A 16,213-nucleotide genomic window follows, 5' to 3' on the forward strand; every position below is an offset into this window, starting at 1 on the left:
TGTGGTTCAGAAATCGCTACAAAAATGTTGCGGGCCTGGGATGTTGAGAAGAAATACTGGAGTGCATAGAGAACAGGCTAATAAAGAAAAAACAGCACAGCATGAGGAAGATGGCAAGAGTCACTTATTTATGAGTACAGGGTTATAACTGCGTTGCTTTCTGTTTGTTTTTGAAGTGTTACTGTTGTAAATCTATTGTACCACAGCTGTGTAGATCTTTTCCCTCTGTAGGCTTTTTCTTGGGTACAGTGCTGACTTAAAATGAGAGTTCTGAAAATTGATAAAATGAAATAAATGAGTCCTCTTTAGCCCTGATATTTGTTCATGTTCACTCTGGTTTGTCTGTTTTTGTGTTGATCTAGTGAAGCACTGATATATTTCCTGCAGCTTTTATTATGGCATGCCATTTTCACATTTATTATTTTGACTAACATGCACTTTCCCTGAGTACCAGTTGCTCAGTTTTTTCTCTTGTTTTCCAAACCTTTGAAAGAGGGATCTAGACTGTGGGGTGTTACTTTCTCCTGGAAGGTGAGAAAAACTACACATACACAGGTGAAAACCTGCTTACTTAATGTGTTCATCTTTACAGTGTTATGTTTACAAAGAATGTTGATACAGTTCTTAAGTATGGATATTTAATTTTCGTTCTTTCTTGTGGAAAGTACTTTAAATTCAACATTAGCTATCATTATTAGTCTTTTAGCACTCGTTTAAGTGAACAGGGCTGTTTAGCAATTTCAATTTGTCTGCAAATTTAGATAAAAGCTAGTTATGCTTGCTTGTTTTCAGTGGTGTTTTTGGCAGCTAAGCTATCTTTTGCAAAGGAAACCACGCATAGCTCTAACTTTTATTCTGGAATAATATATCCAAAGGTGAAAAAGCTATTTTGATTTGGCTGTAATGGTGTGATTTGCCATAGTTAGGGTTCTGGTGTTTCCTTTTGCTTCTGGTTAAAGTGGCCTAAGCTGAAGAAGAAGGTGGCACTCTTGTTCTGAAACATGGCGTGTGAGCACACTGGTTGCATAACTACAGTGGTGTATTCTATACTGGTAATGCTACCTGTATAGATAACTTTTAATATTTTTCACCTGCCTTCTGGCTGAGCAGTGCTCTCGATTCTACTGCTTCCCGTCAATCGTTCGTATATATATATATGAACACATATATATATATGTACATAAAAATAATAATTCAGCAAAGACTAAGCAAGTCACTCAAAAAGTGGACTGAAAAACTAGGAAGAAGTTGAGGCCGCCATGAATTTTCACGAATTTGTTAGAAGCCCAGTGATGGCTACCAGATCTATAGATATGTTAACAAAAAATTATGTGTAATGGAATTGAATGTAAGAAGTTAGATAAAGTATTTTAATATGGAAGCATAATTCTAAATGTTACTGAAATGTTATAAAATGGAATTACTTTGAAAAGCTGTAACATCTCAAAGTAGTGTCCTCTACTTCTGCAGATTGCTGTCTATTGCAAATGTATACAGGGCCGTTGTGGTGCTGCTTGGAGACTTTGTAGGTGGCTGCTTTCCTGCTTTCATTCAGATGATTCCTGAATTGGAAGAGCAGGAGGATAATAGATGTGGGGGGTAGAGGCTGAGGCTGTCTGAGGATTCAAGGGAGAGCGTTGTGGAGTCCTTTTTTTTTTTTTTTTTTTCCCTTCCCCCTCCGTGGAGAACACTGAGAAGCTGACTCTTTAAGATGAGGGATATTTATTTTACTTGTTAATTAAATTGTCTACTGCTGTTACTGGATTTCTGCAGCCTGTATGGACAAGAGAATGTTACTTTCTATGTTTTGTTGCTTATCTTAAGATGTATTTCAGTTTCTCACATATCAGCAGAATATAATAGTACTGAGGTAGATCTTAATGGAGCAAAAGTCCATTTCTGATTGCATTTGAGAAGGTTACCTCCAAAGTTGTTAGTTATTTTGCTTTATTTTTTAAATGGCTAGGAAAGTGAGTAACTTGTAAAGTTTTTTATAACATTTCGGGCACTGTAGTGGTTCTTTGAGCATTAAAATTAAAATTTGCTGTTCAAATACACGTTTGAATATCTCATATACTGCTGATACTCATGTGATCCTGCTCTTGTGAGACCCCACCTGCAGTACTGCATCCAGCTCTGGGGCCGCCACATAAGAAGGACATGAACCTGTTGGAGCGAGTTCAGAGGAGGGCCACAAAGAGCACCTCTCCTATGAGGACACACAGAGAGTTGGGGCTGTTCAGCCTGGAGAGGAGAAGGCTCCAGGGAGACCTTACAGCGGTCTTCCAGTATCTCAAGGGGGCCTACAGGAAAGATGGGGAGAAACTCTTCAGCAGGGCCTGTTGTGATAGGATGAGGGGTAATGGTCTCAAAATAGAGGTAAGTAGATTCAGATTGGACATAAGGAAAAAAGTTTTATGAGGGTGGTGGAACACTGGAACAAGTTGCCCAGAGAGGTGGTTGATGCCTCATCCCTGGAAACATTCAAGGCCAGGTTGGACGGGGCTCTGAGCAACCTGATCTGGTTGGAGATGTCCCTGCTCCTTGCAGGGGGGTTGGACTAGATGACCTTTAAAGGTCTCTTCCAACCTTAACAATTCTGTGATGAAGAGGAGAGATTTTGAGGTTAATCACGATGTGCATGTGCACCGTGTGCACGTGATAAAAAGCCACACTTATGAAAATACTGTAGCTGAGTTATCTTTGTTTGGAACTCTGTTTTGCCAACGTAATGTCAGGCTGTTGTGTTTTGATGTTGTAAAGCCTTTTCCTCTGGTAGTCTGAGTTCTGCAACTGGCCAAACCAGTTTTTGCTTGGCAGAAGCGTGGCAAGTGTGTTAGGTCCTTATTTGTTTTGAGGGGAGAAGAAAACAAAACAAAACACACAAGCAAAAACCCCAAGCCAGCATTCTTAGTCCAATTTCACCTTTGAATCAAATTGCTTCCTAGAGTTGGGTTGTTCTAGTGAATAAATAGCTGTTACATGACAGCTCAGTACCTATAATGCTGAATCCCTAGGACCTGATCAGAGAGAACACCTCTTGGCTGACATCTTCTGCCCTTACTGAGTTAGTTTTGGTTGTTTTCACTATAAAACATGTACATTGATGTTTCATTTTACATCTTTAGTCATACAAGGGTTTTTTTGATTAATTCTGAGTAATGATTTATTAAGCCCTGTTTGAAAAAGTTTATTGGATATGATGCTCATTTATTGCACAAACCAGATTACTAGTGCCTACATCATGTTCTTCATGATGTTCTTCACTCTCTCCAGCATACTGAAGAATTACAAGCTAGAAATTGGAAGCTAATACTAGAAATAGAAATACTATTATTAATGTTTGTCATGACTGTCTGATGTTTTGGACTGAAATCAGCTTGCAAATAAAGCATTCAGAATCTGATGAGTAACTCCTTACAGCTGCCAGTAAATTAATATGGCGATGAAGTATATTCATGCAACATTAAAAAGCTTTTGCCAGTGGTGTTAAAGTTGACTAGCACAAATAAACGGTTAGAGTATGGACTTCAGGACAGTGGCTGCTATTAGAGGGGCTGCTTGTAATTCTCCTCTGAAAATGAGTGTCCCTTCACATTGGATGATGTATAAATGTGCAGTAACACAGGCTTTGCTAAAAAGAATGCACTGCCTTAACAAAAACAGCCTCTGTACTAATACTACCCCAAAATAACCACTGCTACTTATCTTCCATTTCTTCCTCTTTCACTCATCAAGTGAGATTGAGACTTCAGGGCAGGAGTGTTAATTAGTTACACTTTCATCATGGAAGACGCTTGTTATTATTTGAACCAAAAATGCATTTGAAAGCATTGCCACAAGATTTATGATCTTTGAGTTGAAAGAGGAATACCTGTTTCTTCCTATCAGTTAGAGAAGCAACGTTCTCCAAATTAATCTCTCAAGTGTCCTTTGATTTTCTCAGATACCCGTGCCAGTGTCTCTGGACTTCTCTTTCTGGCATTTCCCAAAAAAAAACCTGAAGAAAATGACCACACACTTTGATTTTGATTGTTGTAATGGAATTGCTTTTTTTTCAGCTTTACTGTGGAAATAGATTTTGTTTTTTTTTTTTTTTTTTAATATCACTGTAGCAATTTTCAGGAAATAGTTGGAAAATTGATCGTTGGTTTCAAATAATAGTTATTCTCACTCTTAAGTTCTTAGTGGTTTGGCAGTAGGCAATTATTGGAAAATTGTGCAAGCTGTTTGTTCCTTTTCTTTTATACTGGATGAAGGTTAGAAATCGGATAGAAGATGATCCGTCTGTCCTGCTATCTGTTTGCTGTGGAGAAGCATCAGCTCTCCTGTGTTATAAGTAGCATTTTGTGAACATCTGTAGATGTTTTTAATTCCTCAGCTGACTGTTTGGTGGAAAAGAGAAATGGTTTTGACCTAATTGGTAGCAAGAACAAGAAAATACTGATGATTGAGAAAGAAGCCACAACTAAGGCTTCATTAATTGTGATAAGGTTTGGCAATTTTTGACAAGTGTGTGTCAACAAATATGATGCTTGGAGAGATTTGTGTATTTACAGTGTTACTGCTAATAAAATAGCCGTCTAGATTTAGAAAAACATCAAAGCCTCAGCTTTAAGATCAGTGCTTGTTTTTAAAGAAAAAGTACTTTGTCTTGACCTGCTAGTTCTTGTGAGAGCTGTTTTCAGAGTGGTTTTGTAGTTCATGTTCTAAAACTATTTTTTAAAATGTCTTTTCTCTCTAATAAGTATAGTTGTTGAAAATAGGGCCATAAGATGGGAGAACAGGAATGCTGTCCAGTGCACCTTGCTCGCCAGCCCTGTCAGACCAAGCAGGAAATGGGTGCGATAACGGTTTCTGTGCTGGAGTGGTGGAACCAAAACTGGCTGTAGACAGGGAGACAAACAATGCTGGCATCTTGCAGCTCAGAAAAACTGAATTCCATGGAGGAAACGTACCACGGTATGGCAAAATGGAGAAAAGCCCATAAATATATGGTTGCATTGTCTCCACAGGTTCTCGACTCTTACTTACAAAGCCTCTTGCATCTTAAAACTGTTTTATGATCAGGTAGACTTCAGTGCTTCTGCTTATATTTGGGTGACCTTTTTCCAGAGCCTATTTCATCAGCAGTAAGAATTAAACTGCCTTAAAAAAAAAAAAACAAAAAAAACCAAAAAAAACCAACAAAAAAACCCCCCAAAATAAAAACCCAAACATTTTACAACCAATGAAAAAACTACACAAACCCAACCAACCCAAACAAACAAAAAACCCACATGGGCTTTAATTCATCTAAAGTGTGTTAAGGCCACAGGCATTCATTGCAGTTCACAGGTTTGAATAATTTTTTTTTTTTCTCCTGATCACAGAAGTTTTGTTAAAAATGAGAAAATAAAGAAGCGCAAAGACAAGGCAATTTCCAAATAATTTGCATGGGTCATTGGCAGAAGAGGGTAAAAATGTGATATTCCTGAATCTTACTTGCTGTTCCACCCACTAGACCTCTGTTTCTCTTGTGAGGTACTTTATAGTCCATGTCGTTCTTCTGAGGGCCTCTCAGTGCCTTGCTACAGCTGGTACAGTCCTGTCGCTGCTTCTCAGTGGGTTGCAGGCTGTGTGGACCTGTATGATTAATTTGTGCCGCCCAGTTAGGAGTTACCTATATCAGTAAAATTCTCTTGCTGCTTTTCTGAATGAAGCAAATGCCTTCTGTGCTGTGAAATAGCAGGGTTCTGGAGAGCTTGGCTGCAACGAGTGGCTTTTGATATTAAAATATAGCTAATATAAAGAGGAAACTTAGCCTAAAATCTGAATTAGTGGGCAAAAATTGCACAGCAGTAATTGCGCAGCAGTATATTAAAAACTAGTTTAATAGGAGAAATTATCTTCTATATTTCTTTCTAACATAAACTAAAAAAAATTCTTTAATGGTTTATTAAAGGTGCTGCTTATGTCAGAAGGTTGGAGATTTCTAGCTGTTCAAGTCAAATGTTTTGCCAAAACTTCCTCTTGATGGTGAAAATCCTTGTAGCGGTCAGTGACCTTTTTTTCCTTTCCTTTTACTTTGTGTAAAGAACTGAATCCTCAAGCACTTTTTTCCTAAGAAAAAAGTGCTTGGCATAAATTTTTACAAGTGCATGGCATAAATTACCTTTAAATTTTTAGAAGACTAGAATAAATGTCTTTAAAATTTTTAGTATAAACTTTCTATTGACTTTTGCACAGGTCATGCAAATGGGAAATTTGCTCTGTAGATAGCCTAATGCAGTTAATGATATAATGGATTTGCATTTTATGTACCTACTCTAGACACTGAAACTGACTTTGTGCTCATGTTTCACTGTTACTTTTGGCAAAAAGTGTGTTTATAAACCACGCTGACTGTAGGACTGGTCTTGCACCAGAAGAGTGGATTTAATTTTTAAATTACCAGAGTACATACAGCAGGTTTTGTAACAGATGAGTGTGTTTAAGTGGTGTTTAACACACATCTACATTAGCCTTTGCTGGATAACCAGTGCTGATAACTTGCATTATCATTATAAGTGTTTTATTCTTATGTGCACATAACTTTCCATTACACATTTCTGTCTGTGTGGGACTTTCAGCTGTTACTGTCATTCTGAGCTGAGCTATTGGTATGACCTGTACCTGAGGAGGTAAAAAATTGCATGTGTTTTCTTACACAGTTGGTAAATTGTAACTATTTGAGGAGAAACTTGCTGTTCCATGCATCTACATCTGAACTTTTTTTTCCCCTAGGAAGTCTCAGTTTTTAGTGGATTTGGTTGGTTTTTTTTTTTTATTTCTTCTGTAAAGCTGAGGTTGCTCATTGGATCAGGTTTTATGACTTTGGAGAGGCAAGTTAGGATTTGGTTTGAGGAATGAATCGTGCTGCTTTTGGGGTTGTGTCTCTGTTCCTTTTTGGGTGTCCTGCTCGCATCTGACCAAGTCATAAGGTGTTTAAAAGTTGTACTTTGCCCATATGTACAATGTTATAAGAGCTTGACATGAGTTTTCAAAAAGTATACCACTCCCAGATACTGAGGTTAGTGTATATGACACTTGCCAACAAAATAACTGCTTGATTCAGTGCCTGATTTTTGTGGAAGCTTTCAAGATGGGGATGTTCAGCTCTGTCCTTGCTCCTGCTCACTTGCTATCTGAATGGCTGTTCTCTTTGTGTTCTAGGTAGCCAGATAATTTTTGTGCTCTTTACAGGCAGGTAGTATATTTTCAGTTCTTCATGTATCTGTGTGGATATAGTGGAGCTGTGTGTCAGCTCCACACTGGTCAGTATGGGTAAAAATGGGAGATGTAATTGGGAAAAGGCTGAATGTTAAATACTGACTTTGTTTACTTCAGCAAGTAGTGCGGTACAGAAGTGTTTCTGTGGAATGATGTGGTTGACGTTCAGGATCCAACATTGATGCTATAACAATTTTGGGAAATACTGCTTTTGCCTAGGTCATTTAATGAGCTAAATGTCCCCTTACCTTTGGAGCAGATCTTCTAGTTCAGTTTAGGTTAAAATAAATTTGGTTTGTGTGTTTGGACACCACTGTACAACACACGCCAAAGCATCTGAAGTGGGGACAACTGGAAGGCTTCCTTCAGAAGCCTTCTCCTGGTCTGGACTGTGTAGATGCACACACTGTCTTGCTCCTGGAGTTGGAAGTGAACAGCATAGAATTTGGGACCCCAGAGAGTCTGTTTCTCTTTCTGCTTGCTCTAGTATTGGCAAGGGATTAATCTTATTTCTGTGTGGAAATGAGTACGTACTTCTGATAGCTGAAGTAGTAGGACTGTGCTTTGGACTGAAGCAGCACAGGTAATTGCAAACAGATATGCTTTGATTATGTGGTATAAATGCTCTATTTTCCATTTCTTTCTGAATATCTGATTTCTTACATTTTAAAATGTTTACCAAGTGAATATATATATATATATATATATAGCCTGTGATAGCAGATACTCAAAAGTCAGAAAAAGTGTCAGACTAAGATTGCCTATGTGACTGTAATACAGCTCAGTAGCAGTCACAAACTCTTCCATATGAACTCCCTCCTTTGTCTGGAATACAAATAAATCACTAGTAAACCACAGAGTTTTAGTGACCTGGAGAAAGAATATAATGAAAATGTGTTGTAGTAATGATTTTAAATTTTGCTTGCACTTTGAGATACTTTGGGTCTGATTTATAGGCATGCTGGATATTCAAAATAGCAGCTGAAGTTATATTTTCAAAGCACAGCTCCAGTTAAAGTTCTGTTAAAAATACTGACTGAAGAACTAGGCACTGAGTGCCTGAAATTGGGCAACCAAAGTTAGTGGGCATTCGTTTTGCCCTTTGGGCTTTCATCACTGCCTGCCAGTCACCCACCTTTAGAACAGGAATGAGAGTACTGATCTCTCACAGTTTATATTTATTTTATGTAGTCTTCCCGTGCTATGGGCAGATCTGCATAAACATGTCTAAGGGAAATGTAATGTTTTTGTATTCGGTGTAGGATGCAGATGGTTACCATTTAATGGGTCACAGGATGAGGGCAAAAACTGAACATTTGTCCATTTGCTGAATGAAGCAGAAGTCCTGCTGGGGAAAATGGAATAAAACAGTAGAAATAATATTATCAAAAGTAAGTATGTCTAAAGGCTAAATTGATGTTGCGTGACTTTCAGATCTGGACTGCTGCATAGCTTGGTTTTACAAATACATATTTAAAGCTCTGGGAGGATTAGATGTAAGACAAGTCTGCAAAACGCTCAGTGCTTTGTAATCTGCATCTCGGTGCACCGCAAGGCAAATGTAAGGGCTGGGTTGGTAAGCAGAGAAGGAATACAGGGTGGTGGGTGAACTTTGTGGTGATGTCTTTTGCATATCCAAGTGTGCTTCCATTGGTGCGCGTTTTGGGAAGAGCAGTTTAAAAACACCCAGTGGTAGTTTTGGAGTCACTTTTGAGGAAGGCTTTCAGAACAAGGTTGTGTTACTTGGATCATTTTGTTGTGTGTTCAGACCAGCATTGTGAATTGACATCCCTGGAAGTTTTACTTTGGTCTAAAGGAATGATAGCCTGCATTTTATTGCTGTTCTCAATATTCTTATTGGGGAAGATGTTTTGTTTTTTTTTGTTGTTGTTTTGGGTTGGGGTTTTTGTTGTTGTTGTTTTGGGTTGGGGTTTTTGTTGTTGTTGTTTAATGGAATACTGTTTTTCAGATATGGGTTTGCTCATTTGAGTAAATAGCTAAAGCAACACAAGTGTTCAGGAAACGAGTCAGCAAGTAGGAAGTGAAAAGGGGGCACCTTTCTCAGATTCTCTTTGCATGTTTTGTATGAGGACATTCCACATTCCTAAACTTGCAGGCTCGCCCTGAATTGTGAAATTCAAGGTTGTTTTGCTTATCTGCTCCTATAGAGATGCCGATACAGATCAGAGATGTCAAGCACTTCTGTCTTTTGCCACAGTAATAGTAGAAGCTAGATGATGACTGTTCTTCTTCCTCAGGTCTTGCTAGCTTGCTTTGAGGGTAATCTGAAAAAGAAGGGCATAACGAGACGTCAGTTGGCAAATCATATGTAATGCAACCAAAGCAGTGATTTCTGGACATTCAATGAAGCCATAAATGGAAACTTGTCCACTGTGCTATCACTTACGGACAGGTATTCGTGCCCACTTCTTTCCTCTGCCTCTTCAGCTCAGTTTCTTCACGGCATGTGTGTCCCAATTTTCTCTTGTCTCCTTCCCCCTTCTAGTCTGTCTAGGGTGCGAGTTCCTTGGGTCAGACACATGCTCTGTGTTATACATAGCATAATTTCTGTAATAAATATCCAAAACAAATGCTAATACTGAATTCATAGTTAATTACTTTGGCTTTGTTCTTTCTTGCCCTCTGTTTTTAAAACATCATCAGTTTGTTTCCCTTTCAATGGTTCATTAAACTTGACTGTTTTTTATGAAACTTTTCCACTAAATCCACAGACTCCTCCTGAGTTACAAACCTCGCTCTGTTTCATTTGCATCATTGCTTATAAAGGAGAGAAAACAGGTCAAGTTATGCCCTGAAAAAATATCTCCTCCTTAACTTAGGATTTCTCAAATACTGTTAAACGCGTAATGTAAATGTGAGAGTAGGAGAATGGACGGCAAAGTGTAGGTGATGGTTTAGTTCAGGGAACTTCTCCTGTTAAAAAAAGCAGCTCTACCTTCTGAGCCTCTTCCTCTGCTAGCACTTAATGCTTGTGTGACTTGGCATTGCAGAAGGTTTTGGAGTGGTTCAGAAAAAGGAGAATTATCTTTGGATTTGCAGGTGGGGAATCTGTGCAATTTTTAAAAAGATGAGAGTTTGGTTGGTGGTGTTTAGCTCCTGCTTTAAATAACATAGTATTTGCATACCCACACACTCTTACGTGTTATCACTTGAAGCTTGGCTGAAAAATGATGAAAGAATGGACTAGCTGGATTACAGCACACAGTGTGTGTCTCAGTACTACAAATATCAATATTAGGCCTGCTGTCATGAACAAAAAAAACAGTGTTATCATTGTACCCTGTGGTGTGAAGTATGTATTTCAGCTAAGTGGCATCAAACAGGCTAAAACGCTGTTGTGTTAAGGACTAGTCAAGCATGCAGCGTGCGCGAGTTTCTTATATTGAAGCGCTTCTGACCTGAAGGAGTGGTCACCAAGCCGTTGCTTGTGGTGACTTGGGATGATGGTGTTAGGCATTTTTCTTAGGCAGTTTTCTGTGGAAGAAAAAAATCCATGGAGTGGGAAAAGTTATTTTCTAAATAAAGGAATTCATCTGGCCTTTTGTAGCTTAAGCCAGTTTTTGTAGCGGTTGCTGTATCTGAGGAAATTATTTCTTTATCATGCACTTACTTTTCAGTCCAGAGTCAGAATCGTGGTGGTGTTTTTTTTTTGTTGTTTTTTTTTTTTTTTGCTCACTGATTTGATTTATTTTAATTCCACTTTTGCTTTCAGTGCCCTAATGTCTTTAAATATGTAATATACAAGAGATTTTCTGTCTTCTAGAATAAACAGCCTGAAGGGAGGAGGAATTTCTGAAACTATCCTACTTGAATGTACAAGAAGAAAATCCAGTGTGCAACCAAGCTGTTTATCTGATTACATACCACTGAAGTGCACTTCGGTGAGCCCTGCTTCTGCACAGGCCACTGAAGTGATACGTCAGTGATTTGTGTAGCTGATACGTATTTGCAAGTCATGCTTGCTTAAAAAACAAGTGAAAACCCAACCTAGATCTTCACATTGATGGAAGAATATAAATTATTCCATGATTGATAGAATGGTTTGGTATATAGAAAATTTACGGGAAGCTATGTTTTTTTTTGTTTGTTTTTTTTTTCCCTTGATTCGTGCATAGATTGCCTCTAAAGGTTTAATACATTTTTTTTTTCTTAGCTGCTCAGAGGAGCACTGTTTTGTGCTTTATGGAATGGGGGGAGGTTCTTGGGAGAAGCTCTCTGAGGCTGACATGCTGTGGTAAGAGCTCTGGCAGAGCCAAAGATTCTGCAAATTGCTAATAGTGTATGGATGTTTCTGTTTATTTTTAATATACAAGGTGTAAGAACTCTTTTCTTTTCTTTTTTTCTTATGCAGGTCAACTTTGTAGTGTGCCAACTGTTTGCCTTGCTTGCGGCTATTTGGTTTCGAACATACCTTCATTCAAGCAAAACTAGCCCATTTATAAGACATGTTGTTGCAACCCTCTTGGGCCTTTATCTTGCACTTTTTTGTTTTGGATGGTAAGTTGCACTTAAATTCACTTTTCAGGGCCCTGTATATTTTCATTTCTTGTTTGCAAGGAAGCAAAGCTTGGTTATGAAGAACCTTATTACCTAATACTGTGAGTTTTAGCTGCTGCAGATGTGCAGAAATTATCTTAAACTTTCTGATGCGGTGCAAAAAGTTTGAAAGATCTTCCATTTGCAAACTGGTAACTAACATATGTCTTCCTGTGGTTTTGGGAGGATGGAGCAGGTGCAGTTTGTTTAACTTGTACCAATTTTTCTGTAAAGTTGCTTTGGAAGTATTCTCTTGAGGCACAGCACAGGTGTGATGTCTGAGATAATTTCTGTTAAATATTCACTGCATGAGATAACTTGCTATGTCTTTTTCTGAAAATTTAATATAATCTGACTTTTTGTAGGTAGAGTGGCCGGAACTGCGGTACTGATGATGGTCATAGTATAAAACACCTAGAAAGGAGCTGGCCTCCATTTGAGAGATTTTTTTGTGTGTGTGTGTGGAGGGGGGGTGGTTATGTTTTGCAGGGAGACTGTGTTGTGGGTGGTTTTTCAATTTGTTTTGTTTTGTTTTTTTTTTTTAGTACACAATTTTGACTGCTGTTTTTCATATCTTGATCTTTTCACAGTGTAGCAAGACAGAATGTTAGTAGGGCTAGTAAAGGGTATGCATTTAGTTTGCTGAAAATTTGGGATTTTTTCCTGCAAAATTAGCTTACTAAGTGGCTCTCATCTTCCCAAGCTGGTTTAAGATTAATTAGGTGCCAGTTTTGTTTTATTGCATGGTAAACAATGTGCTTGCTCAGCTTCAAGTATATAGAAGACTTACTTATACTGACTATTGTAGACTATTACTGAACTGGGGGAATTAATCAAGCTGTTGTGCAGACAATGTCTGGTCATGTGTGTCTGTACATGCACAGACTGTGTATAATAAATCTTGGAACCCCAAACCACAGATTTAGCCTCTGTGTTGACATGTATATATTTTCTTGTATATATAGTTCCATAAGTCCCGTACATTTCATAAACTTTTGGCCATGGTATTCTACTTTAAGAGAACGATCTGGTGTCAAAGGCTTCCAATCTTAGCACTGAATGAGGAGGATGATATGGGAGATAGGTGCTACTGTGTGTGGGTTTTGTGAGAGCTGTGTAAGCTTTAGAAGCACATTCTGTATCCATTGCTTTGGAAAGAGAAATCATTAATTGTATCTTGTAATTAGAAAGTGTTAATATATTCATATCTGAAATTCGGGGATGGGAGACTTTAGCATGTACAGATTGTATCTTCCATAAAAAGTAGAGATTTTCAAGGTCAGTTAATATCCAAGTGAATTGTTTTCCATCAGTTTGTCATGTGTAGACTTGGTAGGATTTTAGCTGGATAAAACTGTTTCTTGTTGAAAGTCTTTGGAGACATTTCCTTATGAACAGATTAGGAATGAAATTAGGAAATTGCTGGTAAGCTGAAGGAGAACAGTGTCAGTATAGCAAAGTAGTAGCTGCTTTTTTTAGGCTGCTTTTTATGAGAAAAATTCCAAAACTAGATCAGTGTGTCACTTGAGCACATGTAAGTGTACTTCTGAGGCACTTAAAGAAGCAGAGTGAAAGAGAATCAACTTAGTGAAGATCAGACGCTTTTCCCCAGTCACTGGCAATGGTTTGCTGAAATATAACTCCTTAAAAAAACAAAACCCAGGAGACCGTGGTGTGGTGGTAGGTAGTGGTAAGCTGTGGAAAACAGATAAGGAGGTTAGAGCACCTTTGTGAAATGAGTCTATGGGTCACTGGTGTGTAGTTTTTTTTATTTGTATTTTTGAGACCATCGTCACCACGACCCCTTTATCAGTTATTGATGACCTAGGGCAAAGAGACTGGCTGGACAGAGCTACCATTTCTGTTGACTGGGAAATCCTCCCATATCCTGATATTGTGGATACTAAGACATTGTTGGCCATATCTGAGGTATCTGTTGTTGCAAAGAAGTAAAACAATGAGTGTGGAAATCAAGCCACAAAACATGAATGCGATTTACACATGGAATAATACTAAGTGGGAGTATTATGAGACACATTCTTTGTATTTTAAGGATTTACTATATTCAGCATTTACTATATTCTTGTTTACGAGCTGGAGAATTGTAGCTGAGCCTGTGGGGTGTTTTGTTTTGTTTTGTTGTTTTTTTTTGGTTTTTTTTTTTTTTTTTACTGCTGTCTGTGTTGTGCCAAAGGGCAAAGCTATCAACAGAGGGGAGGGCTAATAGAACACAAACACAATAGAACCTAAATAGAACAAAAGGCTTGTTCAGAAGCAGTGATTGAGTTAAAATTGACAAACCTCTTTAATTTAATGTTAAATAAATGCATATAATGTATTGTCATTAATGAAAATACTGTGAGGGTTTACTATTTTTTTTTCCTAGGTATGCCTTACATTTTGTTATACAAAGTGGAATTTCCTACTATATCATGATCATAATAGGAGTGGAAAATATGCACAAGTAAGTTTCTGTTCTAAAATATTTCTTTTTACTTTTATAAGAATGCTACTGGTTAGAGTTTTTTGTAACTGTGTGCATTTGCCATACTTCTGGTTGTCTCAGAATATTTCAGTATTTGAATTCTACTAACCATGGTTTTATTTTGAGGAGAGAAAATTACTTATTTGGGTATTTTTGCTTTTTGGAATGTCTAAAGCTTGTTATAATTGGTAATATTCCACTGAGACTCCTTTTGTGCTCTCAGCATTCTGATTTTTTTTGTCATTACTTAATCATAAATATTTCTAAGTGTCTCACGAATGAGTTAGCAGTGGCTGTTATCAAATTACATTGAGTTAATAGAAGAAAGATGTCTGAAGGCAACAGAATTTGTGTGAGAAATGTTTTTAGGTACTAAGTGTTTGTCACTTCCTCTTTTTTTTTGTTTGTTTTGTAAGAATAACACGGTGTGAATGCTGTCTTAGATTAAGAATATTATCATAAAATTACATATATGGGGCATTATTTTAGGTTTGCTTGAATGTATGATTAGATTAGCAGTATTGGAATCCATATAGAATGGCATTTTTCTCTTTTTTTTCAATCATTCTTAAAAGCAGAAAAGGCATGCATTTTACTACTGTATGCATATGTTTTACTATTCCATTAGTCTAGAGATCAAAACCAAATTAGGTTCCCACTGTGTTAATTCCTGCATAAGTGTTTAGTAAAATAGCAGATACATGCTTGAATAGGTTCCTGAAGTACGTGAAGCTGTCAGGAAAGATGCTGGTAAAAGAACCAAAAAGGAAAATTGCTTTACATAGAAAGTGTACTAAGCCAGGGTGGCCTTAAGAGGCCAAGAACCTGCCTATTAGCACACTCTGCTTCTTTACACTGTTACTAAATATCACTTTGTCTTTTGAAATATGCCATATTAGGCTCTTATTTCTAGGATTTTCTACAAAGCCTGATGTATTCAAACTACTTCAGATGTGAGAGAACTTCATTTGCTTGGATGACTGGTTTACATTCTAATGGTTTATTTGATTAGAAGTTGTTTTAAAGCAACTTGTTCATATCAATTTCTCTTAAGTTATAACTTACATTGTTACGTGTATAATGTACCTTAGTATTTTAAAATATATTATTAATGTGGTTAAATGCTGCAAAGGGAGGTACCAGGCAGAAATAATTTGGTCTTTATTGTAACAAATGGCACAGGTTTCTTGTAAAAGGAAACCTAGCAGTGGTTTACTTCCCTAATAGTCAGAGGCAGGTAGGGGGGTGTGTGTGTGTGTGTTTAACATTCCTGCATTGGAGCAAGGGAAGTGGTGGTTCCAGATCCTCCCAGTTCATACCAGCTGGTTTATCTGCATGACCTGATCTGCTGAAATGTTTGCTGTGCTATACACAACTGTGTACTTGTGTTCTCTGTTACTCTTAGTTATTGCGCAGGAGGGAAGGTAGAACCTAGATTTGGGTACCAGGCTTATGTTGCTCTGTTGCGGTATGAATAAACGTGCTGGTGGGTAAAACTAGAAAGCTCTTCCTTCAGCAGAGGAAAAAATGTAACAAATAGAGCAATTTGTTACTTCAAGTTGTGAGCAATAGTTGGATGCTGGAAAGCTTCCGAAGCCACTTCTAACACGTGATACAGGCAAGGCTGTACAAGGTTTACTCTCTCTGTTGTCACAGTGTCCCAGGAGGGGTGATACCTCTTGGTGTCCCTATATGCCTGTGCCTTTTACTGAAGGAATGCACCACGTACTCTGGAATTTTTTGCTATGAAAATGCCACTTCCAGCTTTCTGTTTGTCATCTGAACAGAAGCTAATGTGAATGATTCTGCTCCTCACCTAAATGTTTCTCTTCAGGCTACAAACGTGTCTCATGGAGCCCAGAGGAGATGTAAGGTTAAGTGCTGTACAGTAGGATGCAACTGGTACCACCTGGCCTCTGG

The 16,213-nt window shown here is 37.9% G+C and overlaps 1 protein-coding gene across 2 annotated transcripts in view; it reads left to right on the plus strand.

The window, feature by feature from the left end:
* MBOAT2 (membrane bound glycerophospholipid O-acyltransferase 2) overlaps positions 1-16,213 on the plus strand; it is a 94,243-nt gene that overhangs the window by 6,425 nt on the left and 71,605 nt on the right. The window contains exons 1-3 of one of the 2 annotated variants that reach the window (XM_086745554.1): positions 11,040-11,153; positions 11,624-11,769; positions 14,195-14,272. In XM_086745554.1, the coding sequence (XP_086601680.1) occupies positions 14,241-14,272 (32 nt within the window). In that variant the 5' untranslated portion in view covers positions 11,040-11,153; positions 11,624-11,769; positions 14,195-14,240. Of the gene's footprint in view, positions 1-11,039; positions 11,154-11,623; positions 11,770-14,194; positions 14,273-16,213 lie in introns of those variants that run through there. The other variant, XM_086745553.1, reaches the window with a different exon arrangement.

The sequence above is a fragment of the Chlamydotis macqueenii genome, chromosome 3, assembly GCF_036417535.1.
Source record: "Chlamydotis macqueenii isolate bChlMac1 chromosome 3, bChlMac1.mat, whole genome shotgun sequence".
NCBI lineage: Eukaryota > Metazoa > Chordata > Aves > Otidiformes > Otididae > Chlamydotis > Chlamydotis macqueenii.